This window comes from Cnephaeus nilssonii, assembly GCF_951640355.1.
Source record: "Cnephaeus nilssonii genome assembly, chromosome: 5".
Lineage (NCBI taxonomy): Eukaryota > Metazoa > Chordata > Mammalia > Chiroptera > Vespertilionidae > Cnephaeus > Cnephaeus nilssonii.
The window spans coordinates 4,210,169-4,234,466 of NC_137076.1; the positions used below are offsets into that span (position 1 = coordinate 4,210,169).

The window sequence follows — 24,298 nt, forward strand, 5'->3', positions numbered from 1 at the left end:
GAGCCACCCAAGGCTCAGGCAACCAGGGCCAGCTGAGGCTCGTGCTGCCAGCAGTGGCAGCAGTAGAGGTGTGATGGGGCGTCACCTTCCCTGGATCACCAGGTCGCCTCCTGCCCCTGAGGGCTCCCGGACTGTGACGGGGGCAGGCCAGGCTGAGGGACCCTCCCTCCAGTGCATGAATTTTCATGCACTGGGCCTCTAGTTTTTAAATATATTTTTATTGATTTCAGAGAGGAAGAGATAGAAACATCAATGATGAGAGAACCATGGATCGGCTGCCTCCTGCACGCCCCACATGGGATTGAGCCTACAACCTGGGCATGTGCCCTGCCTGGCTGACTTTTGTTTAATAAATAAGGACTGTGTCATCTGTAGGAAAGAGAGAAGAGACTCCACCCCCTTCACCCCAGGCAGGGGTGGCAGTGACACATGGAGGGAACTTCAAGGAGACAGGAGGCTCTAACATTCACCCTTAACCTGGGTGTCAGGGCTTTGCGGGAATTGAAGTTCAGATCCTCAAATTCATGTTTAGTCTCCCTAAAAGCTGATCTTGCTGAAATCAAGACGAACTTCTCTTTCAAAATGTCCCTTCTCCCCTTCACAAGAGAAAGGCATACCTTTCACTGTCCATGTTCCTTCAAGATTTAAGCCTCCAAAGTGGCCAAACCGTTCAGAATAGGTGATAACAATGGTCCCTTCCTTAGTACAAGCACCACAAAGCCAGTCCACCGGTCCGATTAAGTGGGGGCTTGAGTCAATTCTTATCTCCTATGTTTAATAATTATTTGTTGTTTTTAATCAGTTGTGCACTAGAAATTTTAAAATCCAGAGAGGAACCTGTTAGAAGGATTTAATTTCTCTTTCTTGCACTGTGTGTGTGTGTGTGTGTGTGCGCACAGACACGTGTACATATGTATATATATGTACACACACATTTTTTAAAGCATAATGAATTCTGAGGGGAAAGCAATTTAAATTACAAGTTTAAGGAGGAAAACAAGCTATGTGAAATTTGTGAAGGTCAAAGAAGAGCTTGCTCGTGTGTTTTTAAACTGAGTGACAGAATGTCACTCCCGGTGATATTTATATTTCATTGGATGTGACTAAAGAGGGATGTGACTGCTCTATTTTTAAATGTCATGTACAAATACGCCAGACCTGAAACCCTGTGCAGCTTCTGAGGTGTGAGACACAATTAGATATACTTTTCTTTTTGCAAGACAAATAGCTCTCCTCCTGCAGGAGGGTGCGCACACACATGGTATGGGAGCACACACATCTACATTGAATACACTTGATATTAGGTCTCTGCCTAAACAGCAAAGGCCCACAGATTCTAAGTTGTTTTAAGGGAGACCGCGCTAATCGTGCAGTTCTGGAAGAAAGCCACATGGAGGCCTATGCTAATGGACTGGCAGGAAGTTCAAAGGGGGTGGACCGTCCTTCTGCTTCAGGCTGTTTAGTCTACCTTAGCGAGCTAGCGGACGTCAGCACATCTCTCTCAGGCTTCGGAGACAATGTGCCCATGTGCTGGAGCTCCAGACATCACGTGACCCCTCAGGAATAAGGCAGCTGACTTGCTGGTGACTCTAAGCACGTCTCGGTTAGTCACCATCACCTTTCCTGGTTCCATCACTTCGGTTCTGTTTCTCCCAGTAAGGAAGTGCATTATAATGCTATTTTGACTCTCAGTGCTTCCAAGGACTAACCCTCCCTAGCATAGAGCTGGCTCGGAACGGGCCTCCGGACTTCTTACCAATAAGGTCCACGCCTTAACAGCTTTAAGGGTTTCTTGATTGGTGTCTACAAATAAATGCTTTATTGAAGACTTTTAACAATTCAAACACAGGGAAAAGACCCCCTGCTCTTGTCACAACCCGTTCACAGTTATGTGCATGTTCTCCCAGTAAATCTCTCTTCCTAGTGGGAAGGCATTAAAATGTTCAAGTACATTCACAGAGCAAATACCTAGGTGATTCTCATTTAAACACTATTTGATGGGAAGGAGTGGATTATGCACTAGAAGGTGATTATCCAATTTGTTATATAGTAGCATTAAATTACTATTTTACTTACTAAGAGACTTTATTTAAAAGAAAAACAATTATAAAGTAAAATATTCTTTCAGTGCTTTTCTTGATCATTGTGACAGAAACACCATGGAAAATTGCTGCAGACGTTCATTAATGTTCATTAATCTGGACTATTTCTCACTTCAGTTCACGATTTGAGTTGAACGTAGAATGGACTAAGTGGTGATAAGTAAAAAGCAATGACAAACGTAGATGGCAGTGAAAATGCATTGATGGGTGTGCTTAGGGACTTCTTCCTTCCTTAACTGTGGCTCCAACACAATGTGAGGATCGAACTTGGCCTTTCCCTTCATATTTCCAACATACCATGAGATTGCCTGGATCACGTCTACAGAAAAACTAAAGTATGGCCCTAGCCAATGTGCTTCAGTGGTTGGGTGTCATCCTGTGCACTTAGAGGTCACGGTTCCATTCCCCTTCAGGGCACATGCCCAGGTTGTCAGCTTGATCCCCAGTGGAGGGTGTGCAGGAGGCAGCTGACTGATGTTTCACTCTCACATCAATGTTTTTCTCTCTCTCCCTCTCCCTTCCTCTCTTTCTAATAATCAGTTTGTTGTCTTTTTTTAGAAAAGGAAGAAAAAAAACTAAAGTATGAACAATAAAACGGTCTCAAACAGCAATGTTCTTTAATGGCTGATTTTAAATAAGAAAATTCCCTGGGAATGTAATGTATATGTGTGTGTGTGTGTGTGTGTGTGTGTGTGTGTGTGTGTTCAAATGGAGGAAGGAGTGTGAGAAAGGAAACAAAATGAATCACTGATAAAGTTCACGTGGGCATCTAAGGTAGGCTCGTCCTGCCTGCCTCTACAGCCTACATTTTCAAAGCTGGAAATCCATGTCACATGCTAATGCGGACACTGAAAATGTGATCACCAATAATGCACTCTCTGGCCAGAGGACAACTGGAATTGTAACTGGGTCCAAAACTGAGCAGTAACTTATAGTATCTGAGTAACAGAAAACAAACTTTGAATTAAAACATTAGAAAATTAATTTTGGATTTTTATTAAAATAGGAATAATTTAGTCCTGGCTGGCATTGCTCAGTGGTTAGAGCGTCAGCCTGTGCACCAAAGGGTGGAGGGCTTGCTTCTGGTCAAGGGCATGTACCTGGGTTGAAGGTTCGCTTCCCGACCCTGGTCAGAGCTCATGCTGGAGGCAACCAATCCATGTGTCTCTCTCACATCCATGTTTCTCTCTCCCTCCCTCCCTCCCTTCCACTCCCTGAGAAAACAATGGGAAAAATATCCTCAGGTGAGGATTAACAAAATAAATAAATAAAACAGAAATACTTTAAAAAATAAAAATGTATACTGCATAGAATAACTAGTTAAATTTATATACACAGATGTATAAAAAAAGGTATAGCTTAAAATCCAAACCACTATTCGTAACATACTATCAGCTGTACAGTGTGTGTGCATTAGCTGAAACATCCTAGCCCTCTACACGGAACACGTTCCAGATATTTGCACACTCACTGTACACGTGCACGAAGCCTCAAACCCCTGCATGGCGGGAGGAGGCCACAGGAGGGGGCCTGCCTCTCCGTGTCAGCTCTCACAGTGGCAACAAGCGTCCTCCTTCAGGCTGGTGAGGGCCGAGTGATCGCTGGGCCTGGGGCTGAGTGAGCCTGGGAGCCCGCGGACGCTCCCGCAGACGCGCACAGCCTCTGCCTCAGGAAAGCTAGGCACCAGCGTGGGGCCATCGAGGCGGTGGAAGTGCCCACAGAAAGCACAGGGAAGGCAAAGACAAAAGGCAGCTGGAGACTGCCAAGGCTGGCCGACTGCAAGCCCGGGAGCCGGACGAAGGAAGGCAGAGCAGTGTCCAGTTTGGCCTCAGCTCGGAAGCCAAGGCGCAGGGCTCGCTGTCAGTGAGTTTACAGAGCGTCACTGCCCTGTACACTGAAAGCCACTCACTCTCACTAACTCCACAGCCTCTCACGGCGACAGCACGGGACAGACACCACGCAGGAAAGGCTAGCTTAGCCCCTGCTGACAGCAGTATATGGAGCCAAGAGTTATTACACCACCAGAGGCCCAGTGCACTGGTAGGGTCTCTAACACTGCTGTTCCCTGCTGGGGCCTCCCTTCCCCAGCTGCAGGTGGGGCCTTCCTTTGTTCCACGCTGCCCCCTGGTGGTCAGCACACATCATAGCAAGCAATCAAACTCCCTGTCAGTCGAACTCCCTCCGGAGGAGACACTTTGCATATTAGCCTTTTATATACATAGATTTGTTATTAAATAAGCTACATGTGTATGTGACATATTGTATGTCTCTTGTGAGAAGACAGAAAATTTTAAACACTCTACTTAGTATTCTTTACAATTCTGAATGAGATTTATAAATTAATGTTCAAGAAATAACTCATTGGAACAAGGCTTTAAAGACTCAGAAGTGTTCCTGAAGTAATCAGGCTCCCTTACCTGTAGCCGAGCTGCCGACAGGTCACAGCCGCGTTCCTGTCAGTCCAGCCGTCATCACAGATGGTTCCCCACTGGCCCTTGAGGAAAACCTCCACTCGCCCCTCTCTCTCGTTTTCTCCGTCCACCAGTCTGATGGGAAAACCTAGAGCATGATCCGAAAGTATCAGGGAAGCCAAACACACGAACGGAAGAGACTCCCCAAACACTACTTGTTTCTAAAGGCCGCTCTCAGTCAGCGGGGCAGCGGAGAGAGAAGGGACAACAAAAACTCCCTCTCTGGCCTTAGCTTGTGAGCTGTGAGGTCACTGCTCAGCTCTGCAGTCCCAGCTCTTGGAGCGGCAGCAGAGGGAGGGCAGGCGCCAGCTGCTGGGGAGGGAGGGAGGGAGGGAGGGAGGGAGGGAGAGGGAGGGAGGGAGGGAGGGAGGGAGGGAGGGAGGGAGGAGGGAGGAGGGAGGGACACTGTAAAGTCGTGCATCGCCCGCTGGCATGGCTCAGTGGTTGAGTGCCAACCTAGGAACCAGGAGGTCACAGTTTGATTCCTGGTCAGGGCACATGCCCAGGTTGCAGGCTCAATCCCCAGTGTGAGGAGGCAGCCGATCCATGATTTTCTCTCATCATTGATGTTTCTATCTAACCCTTTCTCTCTGGTGTCAATAAAAAATATATATTTAAAAAATATAATAAAATAAAATAAAGTCGAGCCTGATTTTATTCCCACTGACTTCTAAGGAGTAAGACATTGACTCGGAGCTGTGCTATCTCGTGCCTGTTCGCTCACCATGAGCAGCTCCGCTAAGACCTTCAGAAAGCATGAGCAGACACGCCGGCCTGTGGCTGAGTCGAGGCCGAGGCAGAGAACAGGAGCGCTCACAGGGAGCACCTCAGACCTCCTCCTGCTGCTGATGCCAAGGAGGCTACGTCATACGGACGGCAGGATGCAGGAGCTGAGCACCTGACCGCAAGCAAACGCAGACATGTGTGGTTTCCCGTGTCTGCCGACGCCGGGAGTGGTGTGCAGCTAGCCCACTGTGCTTGCAGGCTCTCAGGGTTAAACTGTGAGGCTGCGGGGTGGGCCCCAATCCAATATGACTGGTGTCCCCATAACAAGGGGAATGTGGACAGACAGACCCAGAGGCAGAGACGCAGGGACAAGCAGCCGTGCCCAGCCACAGAGAGGCCTGACGCAGTCCCTCCCTCCCAGGCCTGGAGGAACCACTGCTGCCCGCACCGTGATCTTGGCCTTGCAGCCTCGGCGCTGAGACAGCTGCCTGCAGGGTAAGCCGCAGGCAGTGTGCCTGTTACGGAAGCCCCAGCAAAGCAGGCACACGCTTTCCGTTACCCAGTTACTAGTACTAGAAGGGTCTCCGGCGCCAGGCCCTGAGACCACTGTGAGGCCACAGGGGACACAATGACGCATGCTTGCAGACTACGGCAGTGGGTACTCGGCTGATGAAGGAAGGTCACTCGGTAGGTTCCACACCAACACAGAAGCACGAAGAGGCGTTTGCTAACGACAGAAAGCGCTTGGTGGCTCCTCCGCCCGTCCTCGCCCCCCTCCTGTGTGCCTGTGACGGGCTCTCCAGTCCGGTCTGCTCTGTGCTCTGCTGGGCCTGGCATCGCAGCAGAACCAAGCTCCACCAACTTCCCCGAGCCACCGGCCTCGCCTGCCTTCCTCCCAGAGCTACTTCACTAAGCCAGGCCATTGCTGTTACACATTCCCTCCGTCACACACTGCCAGGCAGAAAGTGTCTACTGAACGACTGCTCATTTTGAGAACCGTCTTATTCACATTTAAAGCTGAGGTGCACAGTCACCCCTCAAACAGGAAGAGCCCTGTGCTCATTATCACGGGGCCCAAGATGCTGTTCACTGCGCCATCCGCGGTCTCCGGAGGTCCTGTCAAAGGCAGTCCTTTGTCACACGTGGGAGGAAGGACCTCCCCGGAGAATAAACAGTCCTGCAATTCTATGCCAAGAGCAGCTGTGGCTCCGACGTTCATCACAGATGGCGAGAAAATGGACACATCACGAAGCAGCCCAGAGTCACCAGGACGCCTATTTTACTAATAACGATCACCCTCAGCTTTCTGAATTTCTGAGCAATGTGCCTAGAATCCGACAACTGAAAGACCTTCAGGAGGACCGAGAAGATGAGCTGTCCTAAGCCGGGGCCTATTTAACCACACAGGCCTGCAGGGAGGTGGGCGATGGCACCTGTGTGGACACGGACTCTGTCACCTGGGCCGATGCAGCGGGACTGAGTAGACCACCCCATGCCCCAGACACCTGCCACCTGGGCTGACAGGATCCATTTCCAGAACCAGGTCCGATTCCCAGACACTGGTGACTGTTCATCACTCAGCCGGGGAGACATCGACCCCGTGCGCAGAAGGGAGCAAGGCAGAGAACGGAGGAAAGAGACAACTGGATATGGCCTCTGAGGGCGCTGCGCCTCCCCTGCGGACCGAGGGGGCAGGGAGGCCCCAGGATTGCACCGTTAGGTCCAATGAGCCAAGTCGTGCCCCTTGACTACCTAAGTGCCCAACATGGTGGACACCGGGGACCACAGTCCTGCCCCTTTACAGCAGGAAGTTTAAGCTTCCCCGTCTCAGAGCAGGAGGACGCCGGGGGCTGACTCAGCCCGAGGCTGGAAGTGAGACCCGCTGGTTACCCAGCATCTCTGACACGGCAGGAGGGGCATGGCGGCCTCGCTGCGCCCGCTCAGAGCTGGGCTGTCCACGCCGAGGAGGAAACCTGGCTCTGGGTAAAGGAAAGCACCTTGGGGAGCAGATATTTACAACACTGCGGGGAAGACTCAGAAGATTAATTGTTTAACGGAAATGACTGACCATGAGAACATGCAGGGACCAGAGTGAAAGGTCCAAGACGGACGCTTCCCCCGCGCCTGGGACAGACAGCAGCGCAGGGCTGTGTCCTCACCCAGAGATGGCCGGTGTCCCTCGCCGCGCGGGGCACAGGCCACGCCCACGTCCTCGCGGTGGCTGCAGTCGTGGCGCCCCCACGGCGGCCTGGAGCACTGCAGGAGGCTGGTCTCCCGTCCGGAGCAGCTGACCTCGTCCAGCCAGATGGGCCCGGCGCTCTCCCCGAAGGGGCTGGCGGGGGCCTGCTTGCCGTACCTGCCAACGAGACAGACACGTGCAGAGGGCTTCGCCTGCCCCACCCCCCAGGAGGCAAGCAGCCGGCCCGGTGCCTGCCCCAGAGGACACGGCTCCTGACAACTCCGCGGAGAGCACTGTCCGCGCCTTCCCCGCTCCAGCCTCGTGCCGGCTGGCTGGCGCAGTGCAGCCAGCGGACCATCACCCTTCCTCCTGCCCATTCTTGGCTTTTGTCTGTCCGCCCTTGAACCCACCGAGAGAACGCAGACAAAGAGCTAACCTCGGCTCCTGGCCAGGCAGAGCACTGGGCCCGGAGCGGAGGCCGCTGGCCGCACCTGGGCCTCTGACCAGCCTTCTGAGCTCATCAGCTTTGGTCCCCCAGCTTTGCGGCCTCTTTGGTCTCCTCTCCCCAGAAGGAAAAGCGGGAGTAGCTCAGCGACCCCTCAGGCTCCAAGCCCATCGACAAGGTCACTGACCATGTTCTCAGTGGCTCGTGTCGTCACATGAACTTGATTTTTAAAGTTTTTATGGAGGACGCTTGTGTCCCAGCTGACCTACTTGCGACCCTGCAGCACTGGAACCTAACGCCCTAATAAACGCACCTGCACTGGAACCTGGTCACTAGCTCGGCCTGCGCTCACGCACCCTCCCCCAGCGCCTCCTTTCGTTCTGTAACGCACGGGTCGCCAGAAGTCACCGACAGAAGCTGGCGCAGGCGCCTCTCGTCCCTCCGAGTCCATGTAACTAAACTCACTCACACATGGATGTGGTCATGTCTGTGCTGAGAACACGAAGACACCTCTCTGTGTGGCACGAATCTTCCTCATCCTCTCCCTGTGCACTTGGTCATCACATTTGCTTAACGAGAACAGCATTTGAACAAACTAAAAAAATGAAACTTTTCTAAGACCTCCTATTTTGCCGACTCATCAAGACTTGGTTAGGAAAGAAATTAGCCTAAATCCCGCCTCGCTATCACTGTCCACAAACACCACTTTCCCACAAAGTGCGCCCATCTGATCACCCCCGTCCACAGCAACCATACAACAGATCCATGTACACAGAGAAACCCCGACCCAACACTTCTCAGACCCCTGACCAATATTTCTTCCAGCAATTCCCAGGTAAACTGCAGGTATACATGGCACAACATGCCTATTCTAACAGAGTCATCCAGAACTTTTACAAATACTATGAGAACATTTGAGAACGCTATAGATGAAAAAAACAAACAAACCCTAAATGGATTTGTGAAACAAAATAAATAAAATATGGAGAGCCCTAGCTAGTGTGGCTCTGTGGATAGAGCGTCGGCCTGCAGACTTAAGGGTCCGTCCAGGGTTCAATTCCGGTCAAGGGCACATGCCCTTGTTGTGGGCTTGATCCCCAGTAGAGGATGTGCAGGAGGCAGCGGATCAATGATTCTCATCATTGATGTTTCTATCTCTCTCTTTCCCTCTCCCTCCCTCTCTGAAATCAAGAATATATTTTTAAAGAAATATGGAGAAAAAAATCAGTGTCACTCAATTGTTTACCCTAATAAAGAAAAATATAAAAATAGTAAATAGAAGTTTTTATGAATCTTTCTAAATCTATGAAAATGACATATAGCCCTCAGTCTGACAAATTACCTTGGAGATGAAATGACATTTAGTAAGTACTTCTCATTCGTTAAATATCATTATTTATTTGGCAGGTATCTCATACCCCTTGACCCAATAATTACAACTATAGTGCCCACAAAAATATCGGGCAATAACATGTGTTTATAGTATGATAGCAGTATTTATAACGGAAAAAACGAACCTAAATATTAAATAAATCATGGTATAAACATTCAGTGGAAATTATGCTGTCACTAAAAATTATGACTATGTAGTAAAATAATGGCAAAAATGTGGATAGAAAAATCCCATGCCCACTACTAGAATGATTATAAAGTTATACATGCAAGTTATAATGATGACACTGATATAGGAATGGGAACATTATGGGTACTTTTTATTTTCTTCTTCAAACTTGCTAATATTTTACATTACTTTCACAAATTAAAAAAATATGTATCAACCGTGGCCATGCCTGGCTTGAATGAAAGCACATGTTAAGGGTTAATGCATGTTTGCAGTTAGCTCTATCTTGAGCCGCAATGAAATGATTCTGCCAGATTTGAGCACGACAGGAATCTGGACAAGGGGACAGAGCGGGCTTCCCTGAGCTCAATGTCAGTGAGGCGCCGTGGGCGGACTCGCGCCTCCTGCCCTGGAGTGCATCGTGGGAGGGACACCAAGCATGTCGCCCAAGCGTGACACCAGCTTTTACAGTGAGGTCGAGGGTGCGTTCCAGAGGTCACCTCGTGACAAGAAGGCTGTTTCCTCAACAGAAGTGGGAATTGTCCTCGCGTTCTGAGAAAGGGAATAATGGAAGCCCAGAGCCCTGTGCGGCTGCTCTGCCACTGAGATGCAATGACGTCAGAACTGGCAGCATCCGGCGCAGGGGGTGCAGGGTGACCCCGAGCATCCACAGCGCACGGCCGACTCGAAGGGACACCAAGGGACATGAAGTCACCCCGCCCCTACCCATTATGCAAGGAGAGGGCCGCGGCCGGGAAGGCGAGGGAGACAAACAGCAAGACACGTTCTTTCTCGGCAGAGAAATGCTGTTTCTCTTTTCCTACTCGCTTACAGGCCCAGTGGGCGGGCCGATGACAGAGCGTGCGCTCCTGGTGTTAGAGGTTACAGCAAGGACTTCATCGGCTTAAAGGGGACTTGGCCGCCGGGCCGCGTGTCACGGGCCTCACCTAAAGCCCAGCTGCCGGCACACCACGTGCGCGTTCAGCTCCGTCCAGCCGTCGTCACAGACCGTCCCCCACTGTCCCCTGTGATACACCTCCAGGCGACCCTCGTGGCTGTCCTTCCCCCCTGCAAGTCTGAGGACCCCATCTGTGATGAGAGAGACACACACATAAGCAAAACAATTCTCGAAAAAGAGCAAAACAACGTTTCCATGTCACTAGAAATATCACCCGGTTCAGGTCTCTCTGACTCGGTGACCTGAGGTCGCTGGGTGTTCCTAAGTATGGCACGCACACCCCTGTCTAAGGAAACACCTTCCCTTCTTTCTATGCTCCCGTTCTCCGAGTGGGAAAACACGCTGATGTAATTCCATAGTAGCTGTTTAGGTTTCTCTGAAGTAAGTAATATTTGGGAAATGTCCTGTGGCTTCAATCGCCTTAAGTCTGAGCAGTATTTGTCATTTAAACTTCAAAAGTAAGAAAACAAAGTATCTTGGAAATGGTTCAAAACTTTAACTGCAAGTGAAAAAAGTTAAAATACGAAGCCCGGACAGTACTGTGGCCGGAGAGGAGGCTCCCGGCGACGCCCTGGCTGCCGCAGGCGCCGTGAGCCTCAGGCCCGGCACAGGGCGCGCCTGCGGGCGCCTCCTCACCACACAGATTTGAATTTGAACCTTATGAACTCAACGAGCGTTAATTCCCAGAGAACCCTGTAACTACGTCCTAGTGGATTCACAATACGATAAATTTATCCCCAAAAAGTAGACTTAAAAGCCATTTCCACCCAAAATAATCCAAATACTGTCCCAAATGGAACATAAAAATAATCTTGGGCAAATGTCATACTTTTCATGAATCTCGGGATCTTTTAAAGCACCAGCATGTCGCTTAGAACAGAAGGACCTAGTGTAACACTCCAGTCCGCACAGCGCGGCCTCGTGGCCACACCACAGGCAGGCCGCGTAGACAGGCAGGCCGCGTAGACAGGCAGGCGCTCCGGCTTGGCCTCGGCGGAATGCTGTGCTCCTGCTGTGTTTGGTAAACGTGTTGTTCTGCTAATGAAAACAAGAGCGTGCACAGAACCATGCTAATGAAAAACTATAACCTCAGCACTGCGCGGGCCCTAAGCTGTATTTTTTTTATTTCTTTTAAACACAGTTTAAAACCCCACATTTTCAAATTCTTTACTATAGACACAGTAGCTCTGTGATGACCTGCCTTCCTTGGTGTGCACGTCCCTCCTCTGCCCCCCGGACATGTAAGAGCGTGTGTGTGTGTGTGTGTGTGTGTGTGTGTGCGCGCGCACGCATCAGCCCTGCAGCACGCCTTCTCCAGCACGTGGCGGTGGCAGCCGCTGCGGCCTGGCGCAGTCTGACAGTGGAGCACATGGTTGCCGGGGTTGCTTTGACAGTGCTGACTCAGAACCTCACCCTTGCAGCTTCCCCCGCTGCAAACACATTCTGAGAGTCAATACAGGTTCAAAGAGGAATGGACTGAAAGTCTAAAACCTAAAGTGTGAAATTTGCCACTGCACGCGATTTTCATTGTTGGTACTATAGAATGAAACAAGGTCATATTCTGCGACAAAATCATATTTTCTGATCTAGCTTTAAAGGACCGTATACCCTTTATTTTTTTAAATATGTTTTTACTGATTTTTAGAGAGAGAGGAAGGAATTGGGATAGAAACATCGATGAGAAACATCATCCACCGGCTGCCTCCTGCACGCCCCCCACTGGGGATCAAGCCCACAACCCAGGCCTGTGCTCTGACTGGGAATTGAACTGGTGACCTCTTGGTTCATGGGTCAACACTCAACCACTGAGCCACGCCAGCCAGGCAGTACTGTATACTCTTCCAGTGAAAATTCAGAATGTCTGTAAGTAAGGGGATAGCGTTCTCACAGACAATTTCTGCTAGGTTTTGTGGGCGTGTTTGTTTTTATGCTCATCTGCTAATCCTACCTACATTGAGACAAAGGAAGGAGCAGCCCACACGGAGCGGGGCCGGGGAAGCCTACCCGTGAGAGGGGTGCAGGACACCCCGGCGTCCTCTCCGTGGCCACAGTTGTGCTCGCCCCAGGGGCGCTTCGGACACTCCTCGATGGCCAGCTCGTTGCCGGTGCAGCGCACCTCGTCCAGCAGCACCGGGCCGGACCCTTCCCCGAAGTAGGCCCGAGTCCACGCTCTGGCGATGCCACTGGCAGGACAAGAACTCTGGGTTAGGCACAGGCGGGGGGGGGGGGGGGGGGGGGGGGGGGCGCTGACGTCCTTCTTCTGCTCCTGGTGACAGTTCACCAGGGATGGACCCACACTTTCCCTCAGCAGTGGCTCCGCAGGTCCCCACACCTTCCTGCCCCGGGGCCGTGGCTCTGTATGCTCTTGGCCGTGACAAGTGTTCCAAAGGCCTGGTCACGCACAACCTCACTCCCTTTCACCTCGGGCTGTTCGCGCGCAAGGCTGTCCAGGAAGAGCCCACTCCCGCTCCCCTCCTGGAGGGCTACGTCTGCTTGCTTGTTTGTTGTAAAATATCCGTAACATCAAACCTATCGTTTTGAGCATTTAAGTATGCGCTTCAGTGGCATTAACACATTCACACTGTGCAAGGTCACACCACCGTCTGCAGACCCTGCCAGCACCCCGGGTGGACTCCCACCACTTCCGAGCAGCATGGCTGGCCCAGAGGTACCGGGTGGCAGTGCCATGAGGCCCTCCTCCCGCTGACCCAGGCTGGGGCGAGGCTGCAGCTCCCAGCACTGTCAGGGCCCTCAGGGGCCAAATGAGACGGGACTGCAAGGAGGAGGAGGCCTGGGCCCCAGGACTGCGGAGCCGGCCAGCCCTAAGCGGTGCCTCTGGTCCCTGCTTGAGAGAGAAAGGAACTGGTTGAAGTCACTGCTGTTTCAGTTCTTACAGCCAAACGCGTTTCTAACTGAACACCGCCTCACTCAGGTCATCGGTACTAACCGTACTTCTCCACGAAGTGGCGGCACCGGGGACCGCTCTCATGCCGGCCAGGCCTGCCCGTCAGCAGGATGCGCAGCTCCTCGCCTCGGCACTCCCCTGCTGGCTCACTTCTCAGTGACGCTGCCCACCCCCCATTGTTTCAGCCGCCCTTTCCCCATAGCATCCCACCTACCGTGAGAATTTACAACCAAATGTGTTGAATGAAAGTGCGCCAAACAGCTATAATACCCCAGTAATGGTAAAGTCTCGCGGAGTAAATTTTATGGTTAAAGAGGAACTTGTTTGACTCATCTTACTTGATACTATGGAAGTTTCTCTTAAGAGAACACGTCTAAAATAATCTGAAAGTAAACACTTTAGATACCATCCAAGCAAATGACTGCTCCGCATCTCCCGGCCCACTTTCTGTGCGCCATGCGGATGGCGTGCCGCAGGGAGAAGGGAGGGATTCACAGGAGGTGAAGGAAGCCGAGACAAAAGGAGCGACAGGCTGCAGAGGGTGATTTGGCGGAGTTAAAATTTTGCAGCCTAGAGTGCCGACACCGAATCCCTAGCTGATATCTGCCAGGTAGTGCACACCGAGAGTCCGCCCCAGCAAAGATTAAAGGTTAACGTCTACAGCTAAGTGGACAGGTTTCAAAGGGAAAAGGACATTTTCCTAACTCGAGTGATACCGTCACAACACGATGTGTGAGTGGACACGTTGGCTTTGCTAAGGGGAACACAATGACAGAGAACGCCATCTCTAGTCTCCTGGACGGAAGCCATGCATGTTCAATTAACGGGGTTTTAGACCACGCGTTTGGTGGTGGCGCTGTGGTCTGTGTGCCCACAGGAGGGCCCGGCCATCACATGCCCACGCTCACTGACTGGCCAAAGCCGCCGCTCCGGCTGAGTCTGCGGAGCAAAGGCCGATGTGGGACGGCCTTCGGTGCAAGTCTGGCTCTGGCGGGGCTCCCTCCGGAACTTACAAACTTTCCAGGCCCAAGAGGCTTCTGTTAAACACGGGGTCAGTAATAAACCAGTGAGGTAAACACGGGGAGGACTGCTCCTTCGCACGGCTGTGCGGAGGGACCTGGAGCAGCGCCTCGGCAGGGTGGTCCCGGCCCGCAGTTGCTGAGTAACAGCCCTCACCGCTGAGCAATGCGCCTGCAACGCACTGGGTACCGAGTTCAACAAACGTCCCAGTTTCCTTCTCCCGCTCCGCAAAGGCAGCGCTGGGCCAGCGGTGAGGAGGGAGGATCCACTAAAACCCCAGCACTTCCTGGGTTTATGTTGTAAATGCTTTTCCCTTATTTGTTTAGTTAAAGTAACCTCTAAAATACACATTTGTGGAAGTGACTGGCAGCCTCTAAGACACTAAACAAGTCGGCGTTGATTTTGTTCTCGTAAGACGGGGCAGGGGCAGGGTGACCAAGGACGGACGGGGCAGGTGCTTTACCGCACACGCAGCATTCCACAGGAATCACTGCAGCGGACAAACCAAACCTTTTTAAAGAAAGGAAGCATGTGTGTCCCCAGGAAGGTATTTCTTACACCAAAGTGACCCTGCAATCGTGGTCTGTAGGCTGTGAAGAAATTAAAATGTTTTCAGAGTCAGAGTGGAAGAGATCTCCCTTCGGGAAGAAAGCCTGCTCACAGACGTCCACGCTAACAGGGGCAGCAGGCCGTGTGACCCCCGCTGAAAATCACCCTCTCACCCCATCTACTGGCTGTGAGTTACTCCCAGAACCTGGGGCTGAGTAATCGGATGGCGTAGTGTCGCATACATTATGTCCATGCTCCACCCGGCTCCTTCCTGCGGGAGGGTCCAGGGAGCAGAGAGGTCGGAGCTGGGGCTCGGAGCAGACGGCGAAAGGCGGCACACGCCCGCTCCTCTGTGCTGGAGCCGAGAGCTTTTCTACCTTACTAGTATATAAATGGTTGGGGAGAACTCGAAACAAAAATCTAATTTGTGATGTGTGAAAATCACGTGAAATTCACATTCCACGGCCCGGAAGCAATGCTTCATTGGAACAAGCCACACCACGCACAGCTATGGGCTCTGGAAGCTGCACTCGACAGCGGCACAGTGCGCAGCTGCAAAGTCGAGGACTTACTATCCGGCCTTTTCCAGTCCAGCCTGCTGACACCCCCTCCCGCCCCCCGCCCCCAGGTCCCGAGGTAAAGGACTAATGCCTGCAGACCTGGAGCCAGCTCAGAGCACACTGACGGCAGGGGGCGGAGCAGGGCGGAGCAGGGTGGAGGGGCGAGGCTGATGGAGGCCGACTTGGGCCAGGGGAGGCCAGAGCGGAGAGCTGCGGGGAAGGAGGTTAGCAGCCTGTGGACCGTGGCCCTGGCACAGGTGCTAGGAAAGGGAAAGATGTATTAAAACATTTTCAATGGGCACAATTCACTGAGCCAGGATTCAGAGCTATAAGAATACAAGGGACCAATATGGGAGAATATAAAATTTGATCCCAACCTCAACAGAAACAACAATAAATTCCAGAAGGTTCAAAGACCCACATATTGGAAGAAAGAAAGAAGAAGGGAAGGAGGAGAAAGGGAGGACAAACAGAAGGCAGCAAACAGGTTAAAAAGTGACTAGAATAAAAACTCTTCTCATAACCTTGGGAGTTATGAACAATATTAGAATATGAACACTATTAGAAACCCAGAAGTCGGAAAACTAAAACTAAGAGTTAAATTGAACTGCATACAAATTTAAACTTCTGTAGAGCAAGACTGTTGAAACACAATGTATCTCAGGTACTCTGTCCTAATCAGAATCAAAAGGCAAACTGACAATCTGGAAGAAATATCTGAACTATGTAATGGCAACCAAAGGGAAAAAAAAAAACTCCTAGAAATTACTCCTACCTAATAATAGACAAATATGCAAATTGACCACACCTCCGACACACCCACAAGCCATGTCCACAAGCCACGCCCATAAGCCACACCCATAAGCCACGCCCACCATCCAATCAGAGTGAGTATGCAAATTAACCCAACCAAGATGGCTACAGCCACAGAGAGCAAGGTTTCCTAGGTAACAGAGGAAGCCAAGCTTTCCACCAGCCCTTGCCAGGCCTAAGCCTCCACTCAAGCTACAAAGTTTCAATTATAGAAGGTAAACAAATTCAAACAGAAATGGTGGCAGAATGGAGCTTGAGAGAGCAGGCCAGGGTTGCCCCCAGCAACAGGGGAAGCAAAGCTTTCCGCACACCCTGGCAGGGTCCAGGCCTCCGCTTAAGGCTACAAAGTTTCAATTATAACCCCAACAAAAATGGCTGCCGGCCACGGAGGGAGCCCCAGGCTTGGCTCCGCTCCAGGCTACAAAGTTTCAATTGTAGAAGAAAAATAAATTCCAGATACCAGGGCCTCCGCTTGGGTTGCCAGGGGGCGTGGCTGGCCTGCAAACTACCACAGGCCCCTCGCTCAGGCCACCCCACGCCCCAAGGGAACCTTCACCCTGATCCGGGACACCCTTCAGGGCAAACTAGCCGGCCCCCACCCCTGTACCAGGCCTCTATCCTATCTAATAAAAGAGTAATATGCAGACTGATCATCACTGCAACACACAATATAGCTGCCCCCATGTGGTCAAAGATCCTGCCCCCATGTGGACACAAGATGGCCACCACAAGATGGCCAGCAGGAGAGGGCAGTTGGGAGGCACCCTGCCTGCAAGGGAGGGCAGTTGAGAGGGACCAGGCCTGCAAGGGAGGGCAGTTGGAGGTGATCAACCCTGCAGGAGGAGGGCAGTTAGGGGTGACCAGGCTGGCAGAGGAGGGAAGTTGGGGGCAAACAGGCTGGCAGCAGAGTGGTTAGGGGTGATCAGGCTGGCAGGCAGAAGCGGTTAGGGGCAATCAGGAAGGCAGGCAGGCAAGCAGTTGGGAGCCAGCAGTCCTGGATTGTGAGAGGGATGTCCGACTGCCCGTTTAGGCTCCAGGGGTCCCAGATTGGATAGAGTACAGGCTGGGCTGAGGGACAACCCCCCTCCACGCACGAATTTCGTGCACCGGGCCTCTAGTATTGTAATGAAAGACAAAACAACTGATACACACCCAAAAAATGGGGCAAGGGAGAAGATCAAGCTGTTCACACAAAAAGCAATGGCCATGGCCACTGACCATGTGGGAAAAGGCACAACCTGACAGTGGCCAGATTAGAGCAATTATAATGCATTTGTCCCTATTTCACTTTTAGAGAGTTTAAAGATTAATATCATTTTCACACAAGATTTAGGCTAAAAGGTTACAAACTTAAATCTTTTTATCATCAAGCAAAAATAACAAACCCAACTTAGAATCACCCATTGGCTGAGAGTGACTCAAGATAGGCTGGGCAGAGCACCAGAGATACACTGTATCTCAATAGGCTGAGCAGAGCACCTGGGATACATTGTATTCAACAGGCTGGACAGAGTACCTGGGATACATTGTATTTCAAACCTGAAAGATGATGTGTGTGCACTCTTTCAAAGACCACTGGGTGTTTTATTTTCTTCCTTATATATTCCCATACTTTCCATTATTTATAAACATTCTTTTAATGATCACAAAAAAATGTTTAATTAATCAGAAAAAACACCACACAATAAACTTGAGAACAAGAAAAATTAGGAAAAACACTTTTTCTTTTCTTTTTGCACACTGTTTCTTTAACTGAAAGACAACATCTGACCTCGGAAGCAGCCCTTCTTCAAGCTGGGCATGATTGCTCAAAACCCCACAGCAAGGGCCCGTAGCGAGGTGGGGGTGGGGTGGGGAGACCTAGTCATCATGGGGGAAGGGGGACAATGAAAAGCATGCTTGGAACTCCAGTGGGATGCTGGGCTCCTCCCGGGGGCCTGATTCCCAGGGTCTGACTGAGCCCAGGGCGTCCCCTCAGGACTGGAGCATGGGCTGGTACAGCACCTCCGCCTGCCGCCTGCAGGCCCAGGCTTAGGGGAGAGACCTGGGCAGGGCAGACGGGTGTGGGGCAGCTGCACCCCACCCACCAGCATGCCTGAGTAGGGGCTGGGCAGAGGCCTATTGTGACAGAGACCAGATCCAGCCCAAGGATGTACTAATGTGGACGAAAGGGGCCACATGCTGACCTAACAGCCCAGGGGAGGCCTGCATGGCGGTCTTGCAAACCCAGAGACCTAAAGTAACCACCAAGGAGGGTCTGAAATTAAACTTTAACTAAAGCAGTCATGGTGGGCAGTTACGTCCTAGGCCGGTATCTTCACTGACAAGGTCAGCCTTTACCTTAACTGAGCCCATCTGTCTTTTTGCATCTATGATAACATAACCTTGAAATATCTGGGAAACTTGTAACTTCCCTTTTTCTGGACCCCCTGGGGCACAACCAAATGTGGTGGGCGCCAGGACAGATACCACAAGTTCCTTCATTATCATGTTAATTGTTCCTGCACCCACCTAAGTGTGTGTCCATCATTTTACTTTTTATCCAATCCCAGGGGTTTCCCTGCTTTGCTTTATCCCACCTCCTTAATCTATTACCAATGGATTTCATGTAGCCCACCTAAGTCCCTCCTTTGATGGCAATGTATAAATACAGATGTAACCCGCTGTTCTCCGGAGCATTACCTCAATTCATTGAGGTTCTGCTTCCTGGCATATGTCAACAGTTTGCTCAAATACACTCACAAAAATTCGTTACAGGTTTCAATGTTTTTTTTATGTTAACACTAGTAAGAGAGGAGAGGGAGAGCGAGAGAGAGCGCGCGAGAGCGAACTGGTCTAGGAGCTAGTGGAGCAAGGAGGCCAGGATGGATGGCCATGAACTTGCATAAAGGTGGGGCCCATCTGAGGCCAAGGATGCAGACCAGGCCAGTGAGGGCTGGAGGAGGAATGTGCCCCAGGCAGGTGCGGTGGGCTTGTTTTTCCCCTTAGCGGGGGAGTTTATTTCCCGGTCAGAGGAGAAGCAGGGACAGGCTCCTGTGCATTCCAGCCTGGGCCTGACCTGGGGGGCGGGGGCGGAGTGAAGGAGGCACAGGGACAGCTCCAATGTGCACACTGGGTCCCGCAGTTGCCCTGGCTGAGTCCGGGAGGGCCTGGGGATGATGGCGTGGAGCCTGGGGGCAGAGGCAGCAGGCCAGCGGGCCCAGAGGACAGCACGGATGGAGGCAATAAATACCGACAGGCCAGGCACGCCATACGGGCCAGCGGGCCCAGGTGGGCGAGTGAGGCTGGGCCGCTGGCTTGGTATGAGGGCTCTTTGCCGTGGACTCTGGGTCTGGTGCTGCCCACTGGGACAGAGGGAAGAGGCGTAAGGACACCCGGCCTCTCAGGTGGTGCTGGAGGCGACTTCTGTTTTGGCCATTTGGCTTTCCCCAGGCCCCGGGAGCCGCCCCTCAGCCCTGGCTGGGACAGAGGTGCGGGGGGGAGGTGGCAAAGGGGGGGCTGGCCAGGCCCTGGCTCAGGGAGCAGCAGCGTGTCCACGCCTCCTGGCCACAGGGACTGCAGATGGGGTGGCAGGACTGGGAGACCACATGCTCATGCAGACACAGGGTTAGAGGTTAGTGACGGCCCCACAGCACACGTTCCACATGTTAAGGCCTCATGGTTAGCCGGTTACAGACAGCAATGGGTGAGCTGACCAGGGGGGAGCGGGAGCTGGAAGGAGGGCCGGCCCCAAGGGTCTGCACCGTGCACTCCACCCCACCCCACCCCCACCCCGGAGGGGAGACAGACAACCAAAAAGGCCAGGGGACCTGAGCTCCCCACTCCCTTGGGAAAGCCAGGGCTTCCGGTTGGGTGAGGACAGGTGGGGACCCTGGAGAGACCCAAAGGGAGGGGCCTGAGCTGCGCCCCCCCCCCCCTCGCAGCACAGGCGGAAGCTGCGGGACACTAGACTATCCAGGAGGCGGGGCTGGGTTGGGCAGGAGGGGACGTGCCCTGTCAGCGCTTTGGTGTGGGGTCGGGCGGGTGGGGTGGAGTTCCCAGCTGATGGGAGGCTATTGAGATGAAGAAAAGCTATTGACACACACATTCCTCCGGCCGGTCCCGCCCTGTGCCTGGGCTTTCAGGGGGCCACAAAGGCACCGATGATCCTGCCCGTAAAGAGACTGCAGCACTGGGCAGCGCAACACAACACCCTCGGCTGTGACAGTCACGTGCCGTGTGAACTCAATACAGCTGCCTGCCTCTGCTCCCTCCGTGGTGACAGCCCAGAGCTGCGGCCTTCTCACCCTCTGGCCACAGAACAAACCTGGGAAATGGTGCTCTGATAGAATACAGAGTTACTAGCATTTCCTCTAGAGCTATTTGACCGAAAGAACAGCAATCCCCCAAAACACAGAATTGATTCTATGTCTGACCCTTAGCCTCAACATTCCTAAACCTATTTCACTAATCAGATTGTATTCGTATAAAGGTTTGTTGTTTTGGTTTTTCATGAAAAAAAAAAAAAAAAAAAAGACCAAATAAATAGCCCATTGAACTAACTCAGTCTTCAGGCCCTGCAACCACTTTGAGCGGGCAATTCTACTGTGCAAGGTAGATTATGAAAAATTGGTCCTTTAACTACAAATACCAGTTTGTGACACTTGTAACCTATGGATGAAAGAACACACTTTAAATGCTCAATAGCCTGGATTTCTCCTTAGAAAGCAACCCCTCCATCTCCAAGAATGAGAGCTGGCGGACACTGGATGCTCACTGCTGGCTGGGCACAGGCTCCCAGCTTCCCAGGCCTTACCTCATCCAATCCTCCCTATAACCCCGTGGAGGTACTCTCCCCAACTCACAGAGGAGGAACCTGAGGCCCAGGTGTTAACTCATTTGCCCAGGGTTAACCCCCGCTGCACGGAAAGCCTGCCTGGCCCGAGCAGTCTGAGGCGCTCTGCTGGCTCCAGCCTCCTGGGCCTTTGTAATGAGGTGCCGTGGCCCCTCACACATTGTCTATCGAAAACATTCATTTTCCTCCATTAGTTAACCTTTCTTTCTTGATTCCCTACTTCTCTCAGCCCGTATTTGTATTTATTCTTATTAACACATGGCTATTTTGTAAGCAGTGTAACGTGAAATAAAGAAATTCTACATTGGGAGCCTCTAACCTCAGGGTTCTGGCTCTCACTAACAGACCCCTGGACTTAGGGTCATCTTAGAGGCTTAACTCCCTCACCTCTTTCTTCTCAATAATTCCATATACCAGGCTATCTTTTTGGTAAATTTTATAAACTATATTTAAAAACGAAAGAACAGTAAAATAAAAGAGCAAAGAAAAAACTTTCAAAAAGCAATTTGGATGAGAAGAATTTTTATTCTGACCACTCAATAATATGGTTTTGTACGATCATTTTATAGCAGAAAAAAAACTAAGAGGAAATAACTGTTTGAAATGGTTGAATTCCTATGCAAATCATAGCACATCCACACAATAAAGTAGGACGTCACCATCCTAGGCTATGCTTTCACGGGTTCTGAAGGCGTAAGAAACGCTCTAATGTCAGTGCGTGAAAGGCCCCAGTAAGATTCCACCTAGAGCTTCCTGTGTACGGATGCCCTCGCAGGTTCCATTTGCTAACATCTGGCTGCCTCCCTTCCTATCCCGCCTTCTTCTCCAAGCTCTGGGATAATCAAATCCGCTATCCTGAGTACAGTAATTCCTCTGGTATTTGGGAAGCATGCCAGCGAGCAAAATCTGCAGACACCATGGAAAGAGGAGGGTGCGCGAAGACAGCACCTCACACAGAAACGGCAGCCCCCTCCGCGGGCAGGCCTGACGTAGTCTCCCTCGGGGGAGCAACGAAGCCAACAAGCCTGAGACGCAATTTGCTCAAGAACAAATCATAAATGTGGACAAGCACAATCTGCTGTCTGCTTACCGTCCAGTGCCATTAAAAACAATCCACCTAAAAAAAGTACTGTGCCTTTAAGTGAGCAAACAAATTCTAGAGCAGAGCAGAGCAGAATGCTGTTTTAATGCGCGTCTGTGAGAGAACTGTCAATGGCAGCGGCAGCTCAGAGCCCGGCGCACTCCGGGGGAGCGACGCTCTCCCAGGCTGGTGGGCGCTGCAGGCTGGTGGGCGACCTTTGCTGCGTGTATGTTTGGAGAGAGTTTCCCTTTGACTCACTCTCCCAAACATGAGTCCTCATACGAAAGACAGCAATGAGCTAATGCTTAAGACGTAAGCACGTGCAAACACGTGAGAAAGAACCCACACACGCGTTCAGCATTAATAGAGGCGTCCTTGTGAGTCAATCTGTATATTCTTTCTTTCTATGTATAGACTGTTGTCAACATGGTCTTTGTATAAGAGCTGTTCATGTGAGTGAAAAACATCTTTGCCCTTCTAGAATCACTTCTATAACTGTAAATATAATTAATATTCAGTGTGTCATTTACATTTTCTATGTATTTTTCTGAGCCAAAAAAAAGCTTGCCTTTTTCCCCACAGAAATATATTAGTGATTTTTTAAAATGCCTTATAGCTTAAATTTAGATTAATCCATACTGTAATTGGTAATGCTAAATATGCTATTACTATACCCTCAAAATTCTTACCACTTTTGACAAAGACACAGGTTTCTCAGTAACTCACATGAAAACCAATTAGCACACCACTGACCACGTGATCAATACGCAGTGAATACACACATCAGTGAGTGTTTTAAAATGGGAACCTCGTAGCCACACCTAACTAAATAGGATTCTGGATAAAGGAATGGTGTCTGATAAACTCACCACCAAAAGGTCAATTTACTTGGAATGTTTAATAACCTCCTCCACCAATAACAGTCCCTGACAGACTGCCCTGCATTGCCAAAGTATGTTGCGCTAACTGCGTTACAGGCACTGAACTCCACACGTGAGGAGGTGCGTCACAGAGGAGGGCGCTGCCGCTGAGAGGTATCCTGTGCCGATCCGTCTCCAGGCGGTCCCACCGCAGGCCCACACCCAACCCCGCGCTGTGCTGACTCCACCAACACCTAAAATCTGAGGAAAACTGGTCCTGAAACTGACACCAATCAGAACAGTTTCAGAATCTATTGCTAAGCCCGGCCCGTGTGGCTCAGTGATCGAGCGTCTACCTATGAACCAGAAGGTCATGGTTCGATTCCCAGTCAGCGCACATGTCCGGGCTGCAGTCTCAATCCCTGGATCCCCAGTAGGGGGCGTGCAGGAGGCAGCCGTTCAATGATTCTCATAATTGATGTTTCTATCTATTTCTCCATCTCCCTTCCTCTGTGAAATCAATAAAAATATTTTTTAAATCTAGTCTTAAAAATTTAAGGATTAGCTAGTTTTCTCAGGAAAAGCTAGCTGGCCTCATTCCTGACCCATCCAAAGACAGTGACCACATGACCTCACAGTGCCCGCCACACGCCGACACTCAGTCCTACAGACACAGGCTTGGTCTCGCTGTGCCAGTCCACACGCGGACGGGAACCCGCACTGAGGCCCGGGTCAGCGGGGCAGGGAAGGCAGGCAGTGTCGTTTCCAGGCGGCCCAGAGCTGCTCCTGCGTCCTGGCGGGAGGCGACAGGAGAGCATGTCACTTGGGGGGACTTCTAGCCACAACACACGCTGATCGACCCTTCAGCCCAAGGCTCCTGTTAGGGGATTAACACTGACCTAGGAGGTGGACGCTCTGCAGCACACGAGGCTGGTCCCCTCCACAACCACTGTCACTGTCACAGAGTGGGCTCTGGCCTGGGAGAGACCTCAGGGACCGTGCAGCCAGGACGAGGACGCTGCCGACCAGCCACCACGTGTCAGGACGTGCAGGCAGCTCCGGATCTGAGTGTGACGGCACCAGACACCGTCAGGAATGATCATTTGTGATAAGGGTCATCTGGCTACACAGCACAATGTTCTTATTGTAAGAGATGTCTACGGGAGTATTTAGAGGTAAAATGTCTGTATATTACTTTAAAATACTCCAATATAAACACAGAGTTTTTAAAAAG

At 51.3% G+C, this 24,298-nt stretch overlaps 1 protein-coding gene across 3 annotated transcripts in view; it reads right to left on the reverse strand.

The window, feature by feature from the left end:
- PRSS12 (serine protease 12) overlaps nucleotides 1-24,298 on the reverse strand; it is a 74,593-nt gene that overhangs the window by 25,353 nt on the left and 24,942 nt on the right. For 2 of the 3 annotated variants that reach the window (XM_079771794.1, XM_079771793.1), the window contains exons 4-7: nucleotides 12,447-12,625; nucleotides 10,432-10,573; nucleotides 7,459-7,655; nucleotides 4,520-4,661 (exon numbers count right to left, since the gene is read on the reverse strand). In XM_079771794.1, coding sequence (XP_079627920.1) covers nucleotides 4,520-4,661; nucleotides 7,459-7,655; nucleotides 10,432-10,573; nucleotides 12,447-12,625 — 660 coding nt within the window. The remainder of the gene's footprint in view (nucleotides 1-4,519; nucleotides 4,662-7,458; nucleotides 7,656-10,431; nucleotides 10,574-12,446; nucleotides 12,626-24,298) is intronic. The other variant, XM_079771795.1, reaches the window with a different exon arrangement.